Genomic DNA, 13,806 nt, shown 5'->3' with positions numbered 1-13,806 from the left:
ATCTTAACACTTACATTTTCAAGTTGTTTTTTTACAACAATATTTTTATCTTTAATTAGTCTTGACTTCTTTCATTTAGCAGAATTCAAACAAGCTGAAAATGTTGACTTAAAAACTCCACTAAATGAAGAATAGGTGGTTTCATTAAGCTGCAGTTGTTGCTGTTCATTATAATTGAGATAACCAAGAAGCTTAATGTTTACGTTTTGTGCAAACAAACTAATTATTATTAAAGTACATGTTTTCTGCTGACTTGCTAATATGTGTTTTGGTGGTGTAGTTTTTAATTACTGCATGTACAGCGTGTCGTTCATAAAGGAACAAGAAGTGACGTTGTGTGAGTGGATTTGGTGTTAATATTGACATCTTTTTTGAAAGTAAGGGTGGCAATTTAAGCAAAAGTTCCAGAGTTTTTAATTTTGGTTTCTAAATGAAACTCACCCCCCGGTTCCGCAGCGTGATGGTACAGTCCGCCGACGTCCTGCGCGGGAGCGGAAAACGTGCGTCCGACTGTGCGGAAAAGGAGAGGTGTGTTTTCCTGCTGCGAACTGGCCCTAACATTGACATTATTCTGATTTTTACCTCGTACTTTGTTGATAAGGGCAGCCGTGTGCACACAGCGGAGGTCAGTGGAGGGGGCGGGGGGAGGTTTTCGTCGGCGCTTAGCCGCCACGAGCTGCGCAGCGTGTGTTTGTGATGAGGTGCTGCCGCTCTCGGTTCGTGTCGTCTCCACGCGCGTTAAGTTGTCTTTCGCTCATTGTGAGGCTTACGTCAGATTATCCCCACTTCCTCCCGTGACCGTGTGTCACGCAGGACTGTCGTGGGCTCGGTTTGCGTGACTGTCTTGTTTGAATGAACTGTGGACAGTGCAGGATGCAGACCGGGGTTAGGGGGAGGGGCCCTTCTCGGAGGTGGACACGTTTCCAGTCCCTCTGTGGATTCTCCTCTGCGGACTGAACCAGAGTCAGATCACCACAAATACTACTCTTTAATCTCATTTTTAACTTTTTTTATTATTATTATTTTTAATCTACAGCTCGGTAATACATCCAGCATGGCCAGAGACTGGAAACCCGGTGATCTGATTTTTGCCAAGATGAAGGGGTATCCTCATTGGCCTGCAAGAGTAAGTCCAAGCAAACATGTGAACAACCAGTGAAGTGCATGTGTAGATGACTCACGTGCATCTTCACATTCATGCACATGCGATAAGGTCATGATTCTTTGTTTTTCAGATTGATGAAGTCCCAGATGGTGCTGTGAAGCCGTCCAACATCAAGTTTCCAATTTTCTTCTTTGGCACCCATGAAACGTGAGTATAAAACGTTTTGTGTGTACCAGCCACGCTTCCATTTTTTTTATTGTTTTATCTAACATTCTCATCACAATCAGTTTTGTGAAACACTGTAAAACTGTAGTTATTGTGCTTTTTGTAATACAGCCACGCACGTGCACGCATACAAACAATGTAAACATTGACGCTCCTTTAAGTTGTCTCACTCCTTCATTTCAGTCCACTACCTGGTGTATTTAAAATTGTGTCTAAGGAGCTTACAGACGTATTCCAGAGGAAGTAATACTAGTGATGACCTGTGAAAACAGTGTTGTACAGAAAACGTAATGTGGAAATCAACAGAAATGGCATTCCCTTCAAGGAAAGACTGTGTGGATCTGCAATATTACTTTGCCTGGGCATCGGCACAAAGAGGCTTCAGCGAGCTTGTGTCAACAGTTCATAAACGTCTCCACTGCCAGAACTATGAGGGGGAGAAAGACTGGGTACAGAGAGGTCGCCAGGGCAAACAAACTGAAATTCACACGGATAAGCAATTCTCAAGATATCAACATAAACTGAAATTCTATCTTTTGCTCACATTCCCTGAGAACATGCATTCAGTGCAGTAAAGCCTCTGATCCTGGAGCAGCCTGGGAGTGCTAAACTGTTTCATTCAAGGGCAGTGAAAACGAAACGATCTGCCTTCTGGGTTATCTCCATAGCAGATACATAAAGTACTGTGCAAAGTCCTGATCCCACATGGAGTCTGTTTGGGATTACATGAACATGAAACTTTCAATCATTTATGTGACAACAGCATTGGATGTCACTTTAAAACTGTACTTTTTAATCCTTCCAACTTTTCTGAAAGGCACACTGAAGCACCTGTACACATTGCAGTCAATAGTTTAATGTGTGAAAAGATAACAAAAGTAACATTGGAGAATTTCATAGTGTTTGTGTTGCACTCTCCTGAATTTAACAGTGCTTTTTTCTAGGAAGAGTAGATTTTCTACACATGACACATTTCTTATATGCACCAGATACTGAAATGGCCTGTTGAATGAAGACAGGTTATAGGAGTTTAAGTGTTCACATCACTTGTTCTTTGGGGACTTAAAAAAAATGGCACCAACTAGTGGCTTTATGTGCAAACTGCGTGTACAGTCTTTCAGCATGAAACGGTAACATTTTCAACTGCAGTCATGTAATCAGGGAGAGCAAGGAAGGTGCCAAAAATGTTTTTTTTTTTTTTCCAACAACCTGTCCTGAAACTGAAACTGTATCAAGTGAAAAAGTTTTCATGCTTAAAACTGATTTATCTTCTGTTAAATATTACAAAGTAAATATTGATCTCTATATTTTGGAAAGCATTTTTAGTTTGTACTCTGCATAAGACATGGTGCGACTCAAAATGTACTTATTCAGCAACTTGTGTTGTGTGTCATTATGTTACCTGTTTTCCCCAAGTTGTGATCGTACATACTGAACATATAACGAGCTTCCTTTATGTCAGATTTATCTCAGTTATTGAATACAATATTTTGAGTGTAAAGGGTAAAGTATTTTGGAACTGTTTGAACGATGTCATACTTTTCTTTAGATTCTGTTACATTTAAAAGATTTATAATGTTGATTATGAAGCCACAAAAAACTCTCATCTCTTTCCACTAGGCCATCAGATTGAAGTTAACTGTCAAATGGTCAAGCAATTAAACTGACTATTCATTTTATTATTTGAAGTCTAATCTTTAAAGTCGTATTACATTTGCTGACAGTGAACTGATGACACTAAAACATGTGTTTTAATAGGAGAACTGTTGCTTTCATTGAGTTGTAGCCGTCAGGTTGTGGCTGTGCTCTTCTGAGGGTGTTTTGTGAAACACATGAATGTTTGATGAGTGGCAGGATAGAGTTTCCTGACTGTTTTGTTTGCGTGTCGCTCCACCTTGAACGGAGCCCACACCACATTTTGAATGGCTCAGAGTTCTGTCTGCAGACGTTAACATAGTTTTCTTCTTACAGAGCATTTCTGGGGCCAAAAGATATATTTCCCTACCTCCCGAACAAAGACAAATACGCCAAGCCCAACAAGAGGAAAGGCTTCAATGAAGGATTGTGGGAGATTGAGAACAACCCCAAAGTGGAGCTTACGGCCCCCAAGGTATGGCGGTTGGACTGACTGAAGCTTAAATAACCATCACTGACTTTTAAACCCTTTTTGGCTCTGGAGATAGTTCCTTCACTGCAGACTCTGTCATGGTTCGTGTGGCCTACATGCACTACTGGGATGTCTGCGTTGTTCTTGTTAGGAATAGGAACAAAGCTTAGGCCTTATCAACAAGTAGGGAAGTAGTAACGGATAGAATATCCTTAGTTTGAATCCGGACTTGTGTCGGCCTTTCTGGATCAGTATATCTTGTGTGCAGTGGACGCAAAGCTTCATTGTAATGAATTTGTTTTTTTTTTTGTATTTTCTTTTCTGTCCTATTTATTTGTTAATTTTTCACTGAAGCCGGTTCCTCCTGAGGGCTTCATTGAAAAGGATTCAGACAGCAGTCCAGAGGGAGACGAGCATGCAGACGACAAAGCAATGAAACCTAAAGTACCGGTAAGCTTATTTAAAAATTTAGAGCCCATCAATAGATAATAAATAAACATATAATTCATGTATGTCACTCCACTGCTTTGACATCCCTCTGCTTTGTTCTTGTGTTTTTAGCTTCCTTCTTGTTTTGTTTGCCTCAAACCTTCCTCTGTCTGCTTTATAGTGAATTACAGTGTTCTGCAGTCAGGAGATGACAAATTCATTGTTTTAATTTTTTGTGATGATAAACCCAGGGGCTTGTCTGCTAATGGTAGCGTGTGCAGCAGAGGAACTCCCGCTCATTTTTCCTCCCTTTCAAGATTGGCTCACCCCACCACACTGCGTCCTATGCTGTGTCTTGGGTGCATTCAGGTTCCAGGAAGTGAGGCTGAGCATGAGAATGATCAGGAGGAGGAGGAGGAGGAGGAGGAACAGGAGCAGGAACAGGAGCAGGGCTCTCTGATGTCTGAGCAGGGTGCTCAGGACCAGGATGTACGTACTTTTTGCATGCCGGGGTTCCATACAGCGGCGCAGGTCGTGTGATTCCCTGCCCGCGATGCAACAACGCATGTGACAATCAGTGGTTTCTCTCAATTGGTGGCTTATATTTTTTTTTATTTGACTGAAGAAATGTTTTGTCGGTGGGCGTAAAGGTTTGTCAGTGTTTGATGTTTTGACCAGCGTTGGGTTTGGGTTTCCTGTTTTCACTCTGATGAAGTTGATCGCTGACGTGTGAGAAAGTACTTTAAGTATTCATAATGGAATGTTGATCAGTGACGAAGCCTCCAGATCAAAGTCATTCAGGATTACAACAATTTAGTTCGTGATTCACAAAGATTTGCTAAAAAAAATCTGCTTCCTTTTTCCTTTTCTGACATGCTGTGGTCTCACCTTCCATTTTCTGCTCTTCCTGCCCATGTTCTGCTTAATTCTACTGTTTGCAATCAGCCAATGTTTTTATTTCCACATGGCTTTCTGTTTACTTTGGAGAAAGGTAAGTTGGGGTCAGTTAAACGTTTTATGGTGGAAGGAAATGATGGGATGCTTCATCTGGAGAATACTTGGGCTGTTCCTGCAGGCTTTGAGCACATTCACTCTGTCCCAGTTTTGCAGCGCACACTGAATATTTCAAACATGATGCAGTAAAGCTGTAAGAAATCATTAGTTGGTAGTTAATTTACATTCACATTCTAAACTATGAAAGTCAGACGGATTCAGTGAATGCAGAACTGGCTCATTGTGTTGTGCGGTGTGTCATATTACATTTGTCCTCTAGATGGTGCCACTGGCCCAACGTTCAATAATAATGGTTTGTTTTAAGAGTGCCTCTGTTATGTTTAAGCAAACTGGAGAAAGTTAAAAATGTGTGTTTAGCATTCAGTAACTTAATTAAAGTGTGTGAAATTTCAGGGCTCTGCTCAGAAGGAATCATCTGATGCATCTAAACCCAAGAGAGGAAGGAAGAAAAAGGTTGGTACTGTTCATTTCTTTTACCTACAGAAGACTTCAAAATAATCTAAAGCGTTTTCAAGTATCCTTTGTTTCTTGTTTTAAATGTTTCCAGGCTGATACAGACCAGGACAATGAAAAAGATGACGCACCAGCGAGTCCTGCCAGTCCGTCAGGTGGGCATCTGTGAAATCTGGACTGTTTAACGCCATTTGTAATCACTCGATTACGCTTGCTGGGGACCCGAGTGGCGCTGAGGTCTCTGGGTTTGTTTCACACTAAACCTCTAACGTACTGCAGCCTCCACTGATGCGCTAATGTGACTGAATGAACGATATCAATAAGAGAAACACCTTTACTGTACCCTGTGTGCACACTCGTTTCAGATACTGCAGATTATTTCCATACTGTGTGTACTATCTTGTGCAATCAGGTGGAGAAGTGCCGAAACGAAGAGGCAGGAAGCCCAAAAGTGAGAAGCTTCTTTTGCTGCAGCAGCAAGAACAGCAAGGCTCTGGAAGTGAGATGTAAGTACAAACACCAAGTTTCACAGTCTGTATTTACTCTGTGTGTCAGGTTTATCACGATGGGGGTGATAAAGAACTTAAATTGTAATATTAAACTTGAGTTTTGATCAGAAGCTCCTCAGACCCATGAAGCTGCAGCCAGTCCAACAGAAGCACCTTCTTCCCTCCTTCCAGGGATCCTGGGGAGTCTGAGAAAAAGCGAAAGAGAGCCCCAGACGATAAGGCCCAAAGTGGAGAGGAGGACAAGCGAAAGAAGGAGGACAGCAAAGGAAAAGACGCAGAGGTGAAAGAACCTGAGAACAAGAAGAAGAAGCAGTCGAAAGAGGACAGCTCCTCTGGCTCGGAGGATGAAGAGGCAAGTGTCCACACGAATATCCTGAGATAGACGCACCATGGGTGTGATAAGTAAAGGTGTATCAAGTTGAACAGTCAGTGTGATGAGTTCATGCTCATGACTGGTTTGTTTATTTATTTGTTTGTTTGTTTGTTTGTTTTTTCATCCCAGAAAAACAAGGGGAAAAAGAAGCAGCAGAACTCAGAAATGGACAAAGATGTCCGACGGCGTAAGGCGGAGGAAGCGAGAGAGTAAGTTTAAGTATACTGTGGGCTTCCCATCAGCGCGTGCCGTGATTCATCAAACATCTTAAAAAGAAAAGAAAGGAAAACATTTTCCCCAAAATGGTTTTTTCATTCTTATTTCTTGAACATTTGATTTATGATATTGACAATATTGACTGGTGAGGCCATCATTCTCTGATAGTTTTTTTTTTTTTTTTTTTTTGCTTACTTTCTGCCTGTGTGATCTTAAGAAGATGGTTTATATCAAATATCAAGGGTGTTAAAATGCAAGGGGGGGGAGCTCTGCATGTTTTCCATGTCTCCCTGCGTCAACACACCTGAATCTCATGAAGGCTCGTCACCAAGCCCAGCAGAAAGCCTGATAACGAGCCACTAATTACAATCAGCTGTGCTGAAGCAGGGAGACATGGAAAACATCCATGAATGCAGTTTGACACCTGTGGTTTATGTTCACAATATAAAAAAAAAAAAAAAAAAAAAAAAATTGGGGTGAAGAGTTGTGAATATCCCCATGAGTTCTTGTCAAGCAAGTGACTATACTTGAGCTCGTCTTAATTTCTTGGATGATAAGTTTGTGATAATCACAGAAGACAGGAGGAATCGGTCGAGTGACTGAATTCTGTGCTGCTTCTGTCAGATTTTCAGGATATGAATCAGTAACACATGGCACTTCTGCTTTAAACTTCTCGTGTGTCGACAGAAGCAGTGACATGTTTTGCCCCCCAGGTTTGATCTCTGTATCCATACGATTAGTGACTTATGCAGCAACCTTTGTTCCATGAAGTGGTCAGAGTAAGACCTGAGTAGTTTATGAAAAGTGTCAACAGGATTTCATAGCTTCAGACAAAAGGCCTATTTAGACTGACTTTTGAAGTTTACCAACATATTTTATTCAAAGGAAAGGCCACATAACGGTGGTAATGTTTTCGTTTGATGGTGTTATAAAGTCTTTGGTGAAAATCAACCCTCGAAATGGATTTAACAAAGTTCATAAGGTTGCCTTTTGTTTCACATTTCTTCAAAGAGTTCTAATAATGAAAAAAAGAGGAGCCACTCTTTCTATCGATGTGCTGTTTTTTATGTCTTTCAGACCAAATAAAGATGATGGGAAGAAAGCTGAAGAAAAGACGGGAGCCAAGAAGAAAGGTGAAAATAGTTAGCATTCAGAACACACGGTTGACCTCAGTCGCTTCAACTCTAATTCTGAATATTTGGTCAAGTTTTTACAAGTTTTTTCAAGGGACTATTTCTTATGTGTTGTGATGTTATGAAAATGAATAAATAAAGTATTCAAAGAACTCAAAAAGGGAAAGAAAGGAGAAAAAAGAAAAAAAAAGGTTTTACTCCAACAGGTGATTTGTTAAATACACAACTGCCTAATTTTTGTTTTGAGTAATGCGGATTCTTTCCTTTCACCCAGAGCTGTCCACTGACTTGAAACTCCAGAAGCTACACAGTGAAATCAAGATTTCACTGAAAATTGAAAACCCTGTAAGTTCCTCAAATCGTGGTTGACATATAAGCCCATTGTAGGTCACTGAAGTGCATCCATCTTTTCAGACAGCATCATCAATCGATGTTCTCCGCCTTGTGTGCGGAGCTGACAGAGACAAAAATCTTTTCCTCTTTGTCCTGCAAGAAAAATGCTGTAAAGTTTTATCCATTTCACTGTTTGTATTTACCTTTATTCTTAATGGAATTACTTCAGTATTCGACGTACAAGAGTGTGTGATTATGTCAACTGAGAGTTTACATCAAACATGTTGGCAACTCTGTCATCATATTCATCCCGTTTCTTTAATTTGTCGTCACCACAACTTTATTTGTCGTTTCATCTTCTTTGCGTGTCACCTTTAACGCCGGCCCACACTTTCCCCAGGATGTGAAGAAGTGTTTGGACGCCCTGGACGAGATCAGCGCCCTTCAAGTCACAACTCAACACCTGCAGAAACACAGTGACCTTATTGCTACGCTCAAAAAGGTCAAACCTGATAAAAAAAATATATATATTTTAACTTAATTTTATTCCTGTTCAAAAATGCATTTTTGACCATCTTTTCCATTAAAGTCCTTTTCTGTTTTAACTACATGATCAATATAAATATGGAAGTGCTTTAACAGAATGGGTTTTGGTACTGACGTGCGATTTTTCTTCTCTTTTCTAGATTCGCAGGTTCAAGGCGAGCCAGGATATCATGGACAAGGCCACCATGTTGTATAACAAGTTTAAGAGCATGTTTCTGGTGGGAGAAGGCGACTGTGTGCTGAGCCAGGTGCTCAACAAGTCTTTAGCTGAGCAGCGGCAACACGAGGAGGCGAAGAAAGGAGCGCTGAAGAGGGTCGAGTCAGCGAAAGAAAACAACCCAGGTATTCTTGAGGACTGATGATGGATTCATTCGATGCTCCACTCGGGGAGAACATCACAAATTTAGAGTGTAGCTGTGCTAAAATAACACATTGCATTATATTTTGAGAGTCAGCTCATAAAAAGCAGAACTCTCTTCACCTCTTAGGTGTTCCATAAAGAAAAGGTCCCACATATCTCCATGTAAAATCAAACCTGAGTAGCAACTGAGGAAAAAATACATCAAGCAAACACAACTTCTGAAGCTTGGAAGTTAAATCTCAAGCTGTCATTATTTATTTGCTCGTGTTTTGGTTATTTAGAGATAAAGGTTTCAGTCATCTTGTTTTCCTGGAGTTTTGTTTATTTTGACTCTTTATCTCACTGGAGCTGCTTGTTTCTCTTTCCTCTTTCGGTCACATGACCTTGATCAGTGTGAGGAGTTTGTGAATCTTACCGTGGCAATTGGGTCTCGTGCAGACTTCCATCATAAAAGCATTAAATGTCACTGCACATCTTCCAATCTAACCAGTGTTACTTTATCTCTTGAAATCTGGAGCTTTTTTGTGAATGTGATCTCTCGTGACCACGTCACATCTGGCACAAGCTCACTTGAACGTGAGGATGATGTGAAGCTTCTGCAACCCAAAGAAAAAAATAACACAGTAAGTGTATGAAAACCTGAATTAACAAAATGCAGAGTAAAACAAGTTCAGGAAATAACATTCTATTAAATATTTAGGGGGGGGAAACTGAAAAGACAGACAGGATTTGTGTCTCCATGAGGAGTTGTACTCCTCCTCACTGATGACTGGAATAAATCAACCTTAAAGAAGAAAATGCTCAAATTCCTTTTAGTTTGTAGGCAGTGTTACTTTGTGCAATGTGCAAATTTCTAACAATGATAACTTAAATATATATGGATCAGTGCTGAAACAAGTTGTATTTGGCTCTTCCAGCTGGTAAAATAGTAAATGGACTCCACTTATATAGGAGCAGAGTTGAATAAGCATTTCGTTTCATTCTTGTTACATGTTTTCAGCATATATGAGAGCAGTGTTGGAACCTCCCGGGTTCATAGGGTGGAGCAGATTGGTGTTTAGGGTTGGTGTCTTCAAAGCACATGGGAGCCCAGCGTGGGTGGATCATGCGACAAAGCGGCACCACAAAGCGCGTCTGTTTATTGATCAGAACAGGTCGCATCTAAACCCAGCTGAGGAGGAGACGCTGGTTCTCTGGTTAGTCGTTTTATTCCGTTCCAGGAGGTCTGATAGGATCTTTGCGGTCGTCGTTCTCAGCAGAAACACAAGAGTGCGATGGGGCTTCACAGCCACATCCTCGCATGTCCTTACTGCTCCACCACCAAAATGGCCGCCTCTGTGAGAGGCCTGTTCCCAGGCCGAAGCATGGCGAATGGATGGAAAATCTGGTTTCTCTCAGCGTTGGATGCCTCATCACATGCTCCCGCCGCGTCTCGTCTTTGCGGTGGCTCAGGTCACGTAGCGCTGCTTCTCCTCTGACTGAGGCTGTGTCTGTGTTTCCTGCCTGCAGACAAGGTGACAAACGGTGATGCGAGTCCAGACGAGAAGAAGCCGGAGGCGGACAGAGAGAAGCCTGCTGAAGACGCTCCGGCGGGAGAAAGTCAAAGGTCGTTAAAGCAACTCCAGAATGCCTGAACTCTTCTTTTTGAAGATATTGAGGTTTTACTTTCAAAACATTTGTCTGACAAGAGCCACATATAAATATCATTTATGGTGATACAGCTTCTGTTAAATGTTCCAAACGTTTTTACTACAGTGGTGTGTAGCTTCCTCAGATTGTTTGATCTTGAATTTGACTAAACGTTCCACTTTCCAGTAAAACTCCAGAACACAGCCCATCCAGCTACGTTTACTTCTTCTTAGAACTCTCTCGCTTGGCCATCCTGTGCCCCTTTTTTTTTTTTTTTATAAAAATCTTATGTATTAATAGTTCAACTAAGCTCTTAAACCTCTGACGTAACCGTGATATAATCTTTGATTTTCTGCCAAGCGGTTGTAAACGCAGCTTGAATATGGTTAAATTGAGCAGAATAAAGCTGATTGCTACAGAGTGGGTTTAACGGCCGTTTCAAAAACTAATCAGCAGTTTTAGCAGTAATCTAGTTAATCTCCATATGTTTTTCTGAAAGATTTAACCTGCGGATCTACACATCTTAAACTTCTCTCATTTTTAGGGAAACAATAAAATCAATCTTCATTTGTGCTGCACCGTTCAGGTGTTGTCATTTAAATGTGTATGTTTGTTTTTAACGCAGTGCCCCAAAAGCTCCGGAGGAGTCCACCTGAATGTCCCGTACGCCTGAAGGAAAACATTTTGCTGCTTTGTTCCGACTGGCCTGAACAGCGAGGACATCCTGTTCGCTCACAGCTAACAGCCGTCGCTGGTTTGTAGTTAAACGATTGTTACCCGTCAGCGTTGCTGCTTTTAAACTTCAATAGATTAAACCCCACCCTACCCACATAATGACTGACTGCATATTTTATTTTTGTACTTAATACTTACCTTTCACACACACGCCTTGTGCGTCATTGTTACAGAGACTGAAGTCGGGAGTAAGAGATTGTGTTATTGTGAGAGTAGATTTTCTCGCTATTTGAATGTTTCCAAACATGGTAGGTAGAAACCGAATGATTGAATTCTCATCAGTGTTTGTTTAGATGCTCAGATATGATCGATAGGTCAGGTGGTTTACCAGTAGTTAGCTGCAGTAACTGTCATGAGCACGTTTCATACACATTTCCTTCAGATGCACAACATGCGGAGGGTGCCAAAGTGTCTTTTGCCGAGAAGATTTTATTTCTAAACCGTGTTCAATGTTGTATTGAGTTCTGTTTTTTTTTTTTAACATAAGATGTAAATAAGAGTATTTTTGTGCCTGTCTGAGCTGTTTCAGTGTCCAGTAATAAAGTGATAGCTTTAGCTCATCTGTCCTCCTCAATTGGATGATTTGATCTTGATTTTTTTGTGAACCTCCAGGTAACTCCAAACTAACACCATGGTGGAAATGTTGCTCAACGTCTGATTTTCTCCGTTGTTCATGGAAAAACATTAGTTAATGGATTCTCTAGAGGACTTTCTTTTTTTAATTAAATAAAAGCAGCTGACCCACGGTGTCTGCAACATTTATTATTGTTTTGTGTTTCAGTTTTTTGCACATCTTAGAAAATTGTATTTGGCAAAACCATCACACCCCCCCAAGTACCGAGTCAGAATCATTCCCTCTTCTTTTTTATCACAAACGGCTCCCTGATTTACTTTTCCAGCATAACTGCACAGGATTTTTGGTTCCTACTACTGTAACATTCATACTGATTCATTTAATATCAGACATGTTGAAATTGTTAGGTTTCTGAGTAAGCAAGTAGTGACAAAGTCATTTTAGCACATAATGTTTATGTAAATAATATATAATAGTCACTGCTTTGCAACACATACAGTATTTGTATTTGTATTTATTATGATCTCCATTAGCTGTACCCGGTACAGCTAATCTTCCTGGAGTCATCTCAGTAAATGTATATCTTTGGCTTTTGGGTGAAATTTATGGACAATGTAAAAATGCTACGGTGATATTACATCATGAAATTGGAGCATTTAAGTAGAAGAGCGCCATAACTTCATAATGTCAAACTATTCAACGAAAAGCCAACAACGGCGGTGGGTATCCCACAGCATAAAGTATCAGTATTCCTTTACTTGTCACGTGCCCTTGAGTATCAATTACAGCTTGAAAACAACATTTCATACTATTCATATGTAGATTTATTGACTGCTGAGGAAGCCTCCCCTCAGGTCTTTGAGGGTCGGAGCCGCACAGCTATGAGTCTCTACGCGGCAGATCAGCTGATCTCAGAGGTTTTCTATGCCATGGGGTTCAGGTCTATACAAAATGCACATCGTTGATTTCAGGTACTCCAGTCTCCAGCAGACATGAAAAGAATGATGCCGCCTGGATGAGCTGGAGTGTTGTCGTTCCCAGAGATGGAATGAGGCCTGTGTTGTTCAGGCAGTTCAGCAGTGACTCAACACACCTGCCCACACTAACAACACCGCCAGGCCCATCTGGTGACAAATCGGATAAATACTTTTTTTAAAATGAATTGTCTGTGGTTGCAAGAAAATGAAATCTTTAAACATATTTAAGACGTTTTGGTTTGCTTCAGTTTCCAGTTAAAGTACTGAGCTTTAAAGGACAGTTTTACTCTATGAATTACGTATGTAAAAAAAAAAACTTTTTTTCTTGAGAAAAACCACAACATACAAAAATATAAGTAGTTTTTATTTCAAACAAAAATATCTGAGATATCAAAACAAACAGGTTTTTATTAATAGCAATGCTTAAATAAAAAAATAAAACCTCTGAAATAAAGACATTACATTTCAACAGGGCAATGTATCAGTTAAATGCGCCACGGTCCACGTAGGGATACGCCTGGAAATCCCCCAGTTTGTTGCCTGCAGCGTCGTAGTGCAGCATCCAGAAACATTTGTCACAGAAGACACACGGATCACTGGGGGCAAAGTGATCGTTGGTGGTGAACCATCTAAAGAAGGTAGACAGTTAAAAAAAAAGGTGTTAACTATTTAAAAGTCAAAGTTACTGAAGTTTATGTTGTTTTATTTTTTAACCCACCTCCCAATGAAGATATGGCAAACGGCACACTTCTGTGTCAGGATCCGATGCTTGTGTATGAGCAGAGGGTAGAGCTCCTTGTCCAGGCAGTCGTCTTTATGGGCCAGTCTGTGACGAGGGAGAGGAGGAGGAAGAGGGTCACTCCAGAAAGGCCGTGAGTGCTGCGATTTGTCTCACCCTGCTGGCATGCAGAGCTGCTTTCATGTGTGGTCGCCCTGCTTACGCCACCAAAAAACAAACCACCTCTCAGACATTTACGCATCATATCTTGTGAGAGCCATCAAACGTGGCAGGACAATGGGCCGCTTTATTTCTCAGGATTGTAGTAAGAACCCGGAGACTTACAGCGTCAGGCTATCAACAGCATCA

At 40.9% G+C, this 13,806-nt stretch overlaps 1 protein-coding gene across 2 annotated transcripts; it reads left to right on the top strand.

The window, feature by feature from the left end:
• Nucleotides 1-463: 463 nt before the first annotated feature.
• On the top strand, nucleotides 464-11,728 carry psip1a (PC4 and SFRS1 interacting protein 1a). Of its 2 annotated transcripts, XM_030094368.1 has the most exons (17): nucleotides 466-528; nucleotides 1,037-1,126; nucleotides 1,236-1,312; nucleotides 3,302-3,440; nucleotides 3,792-3,887; nucleotides 4,236-4,355; nucleotides 5,274-5,333; nucleotides 5,428-5,488; nucleotides 5,746-5,839; nucleotides 6,014-6,194; nucleotides 6,345-6,424; nucleotides 7,509-7,564; nucleotides 7,839-7,909; nucleotides 8,298-8,399; nucleotides 8,584-8,785; nucleotides 10,314-10,410; nucleotides 11,059-11,728. In XM_030094368.1, exons 2-17 carry the CDS (start codon nucleotides 1,055-1,057, stop codon nucleotides 11,087-11,089), a joined length of 1,539 nt encoding a protein of 512 aa, XP_029950228.1. In that variant the 5' UTR covers nucleotides 466-528; nucleotides 1,037-1,054; the 3' UTR covers nucleotides 11,090-11,728. The 2 variants fall into 2 exon arrangements, with proteins under 2 accessions (XP_029950229.1, XP_029950228.1); XM_030094369.1 differs by lacking the exon at nucleotides 4,236-4,355 and having other exon boundaries at nucleotides 464-528.
• Nucleotides 11,729-13,806: the final 2,078 nt, after the last annotated feature.

The sequence above is a fragment of the Salarias fasciatus genome, chromosome 6 (assembly GCF_902148845.1).
Source record: "Salarias fasciatus chromosome 6, fSalaFa1.1, whole genome shotgun sequence".
Lineage (NCBI taxonomy): Eukaryota > Metazoa > Chordata > Actinopteri > Blenniiformes > Blenniidae > Salarias > Salarias fasciatus.
Note: the sequence above shows the minus strand (reverse complement) of the source record. Positions and strands in the feature narration are given on the sequence as shown.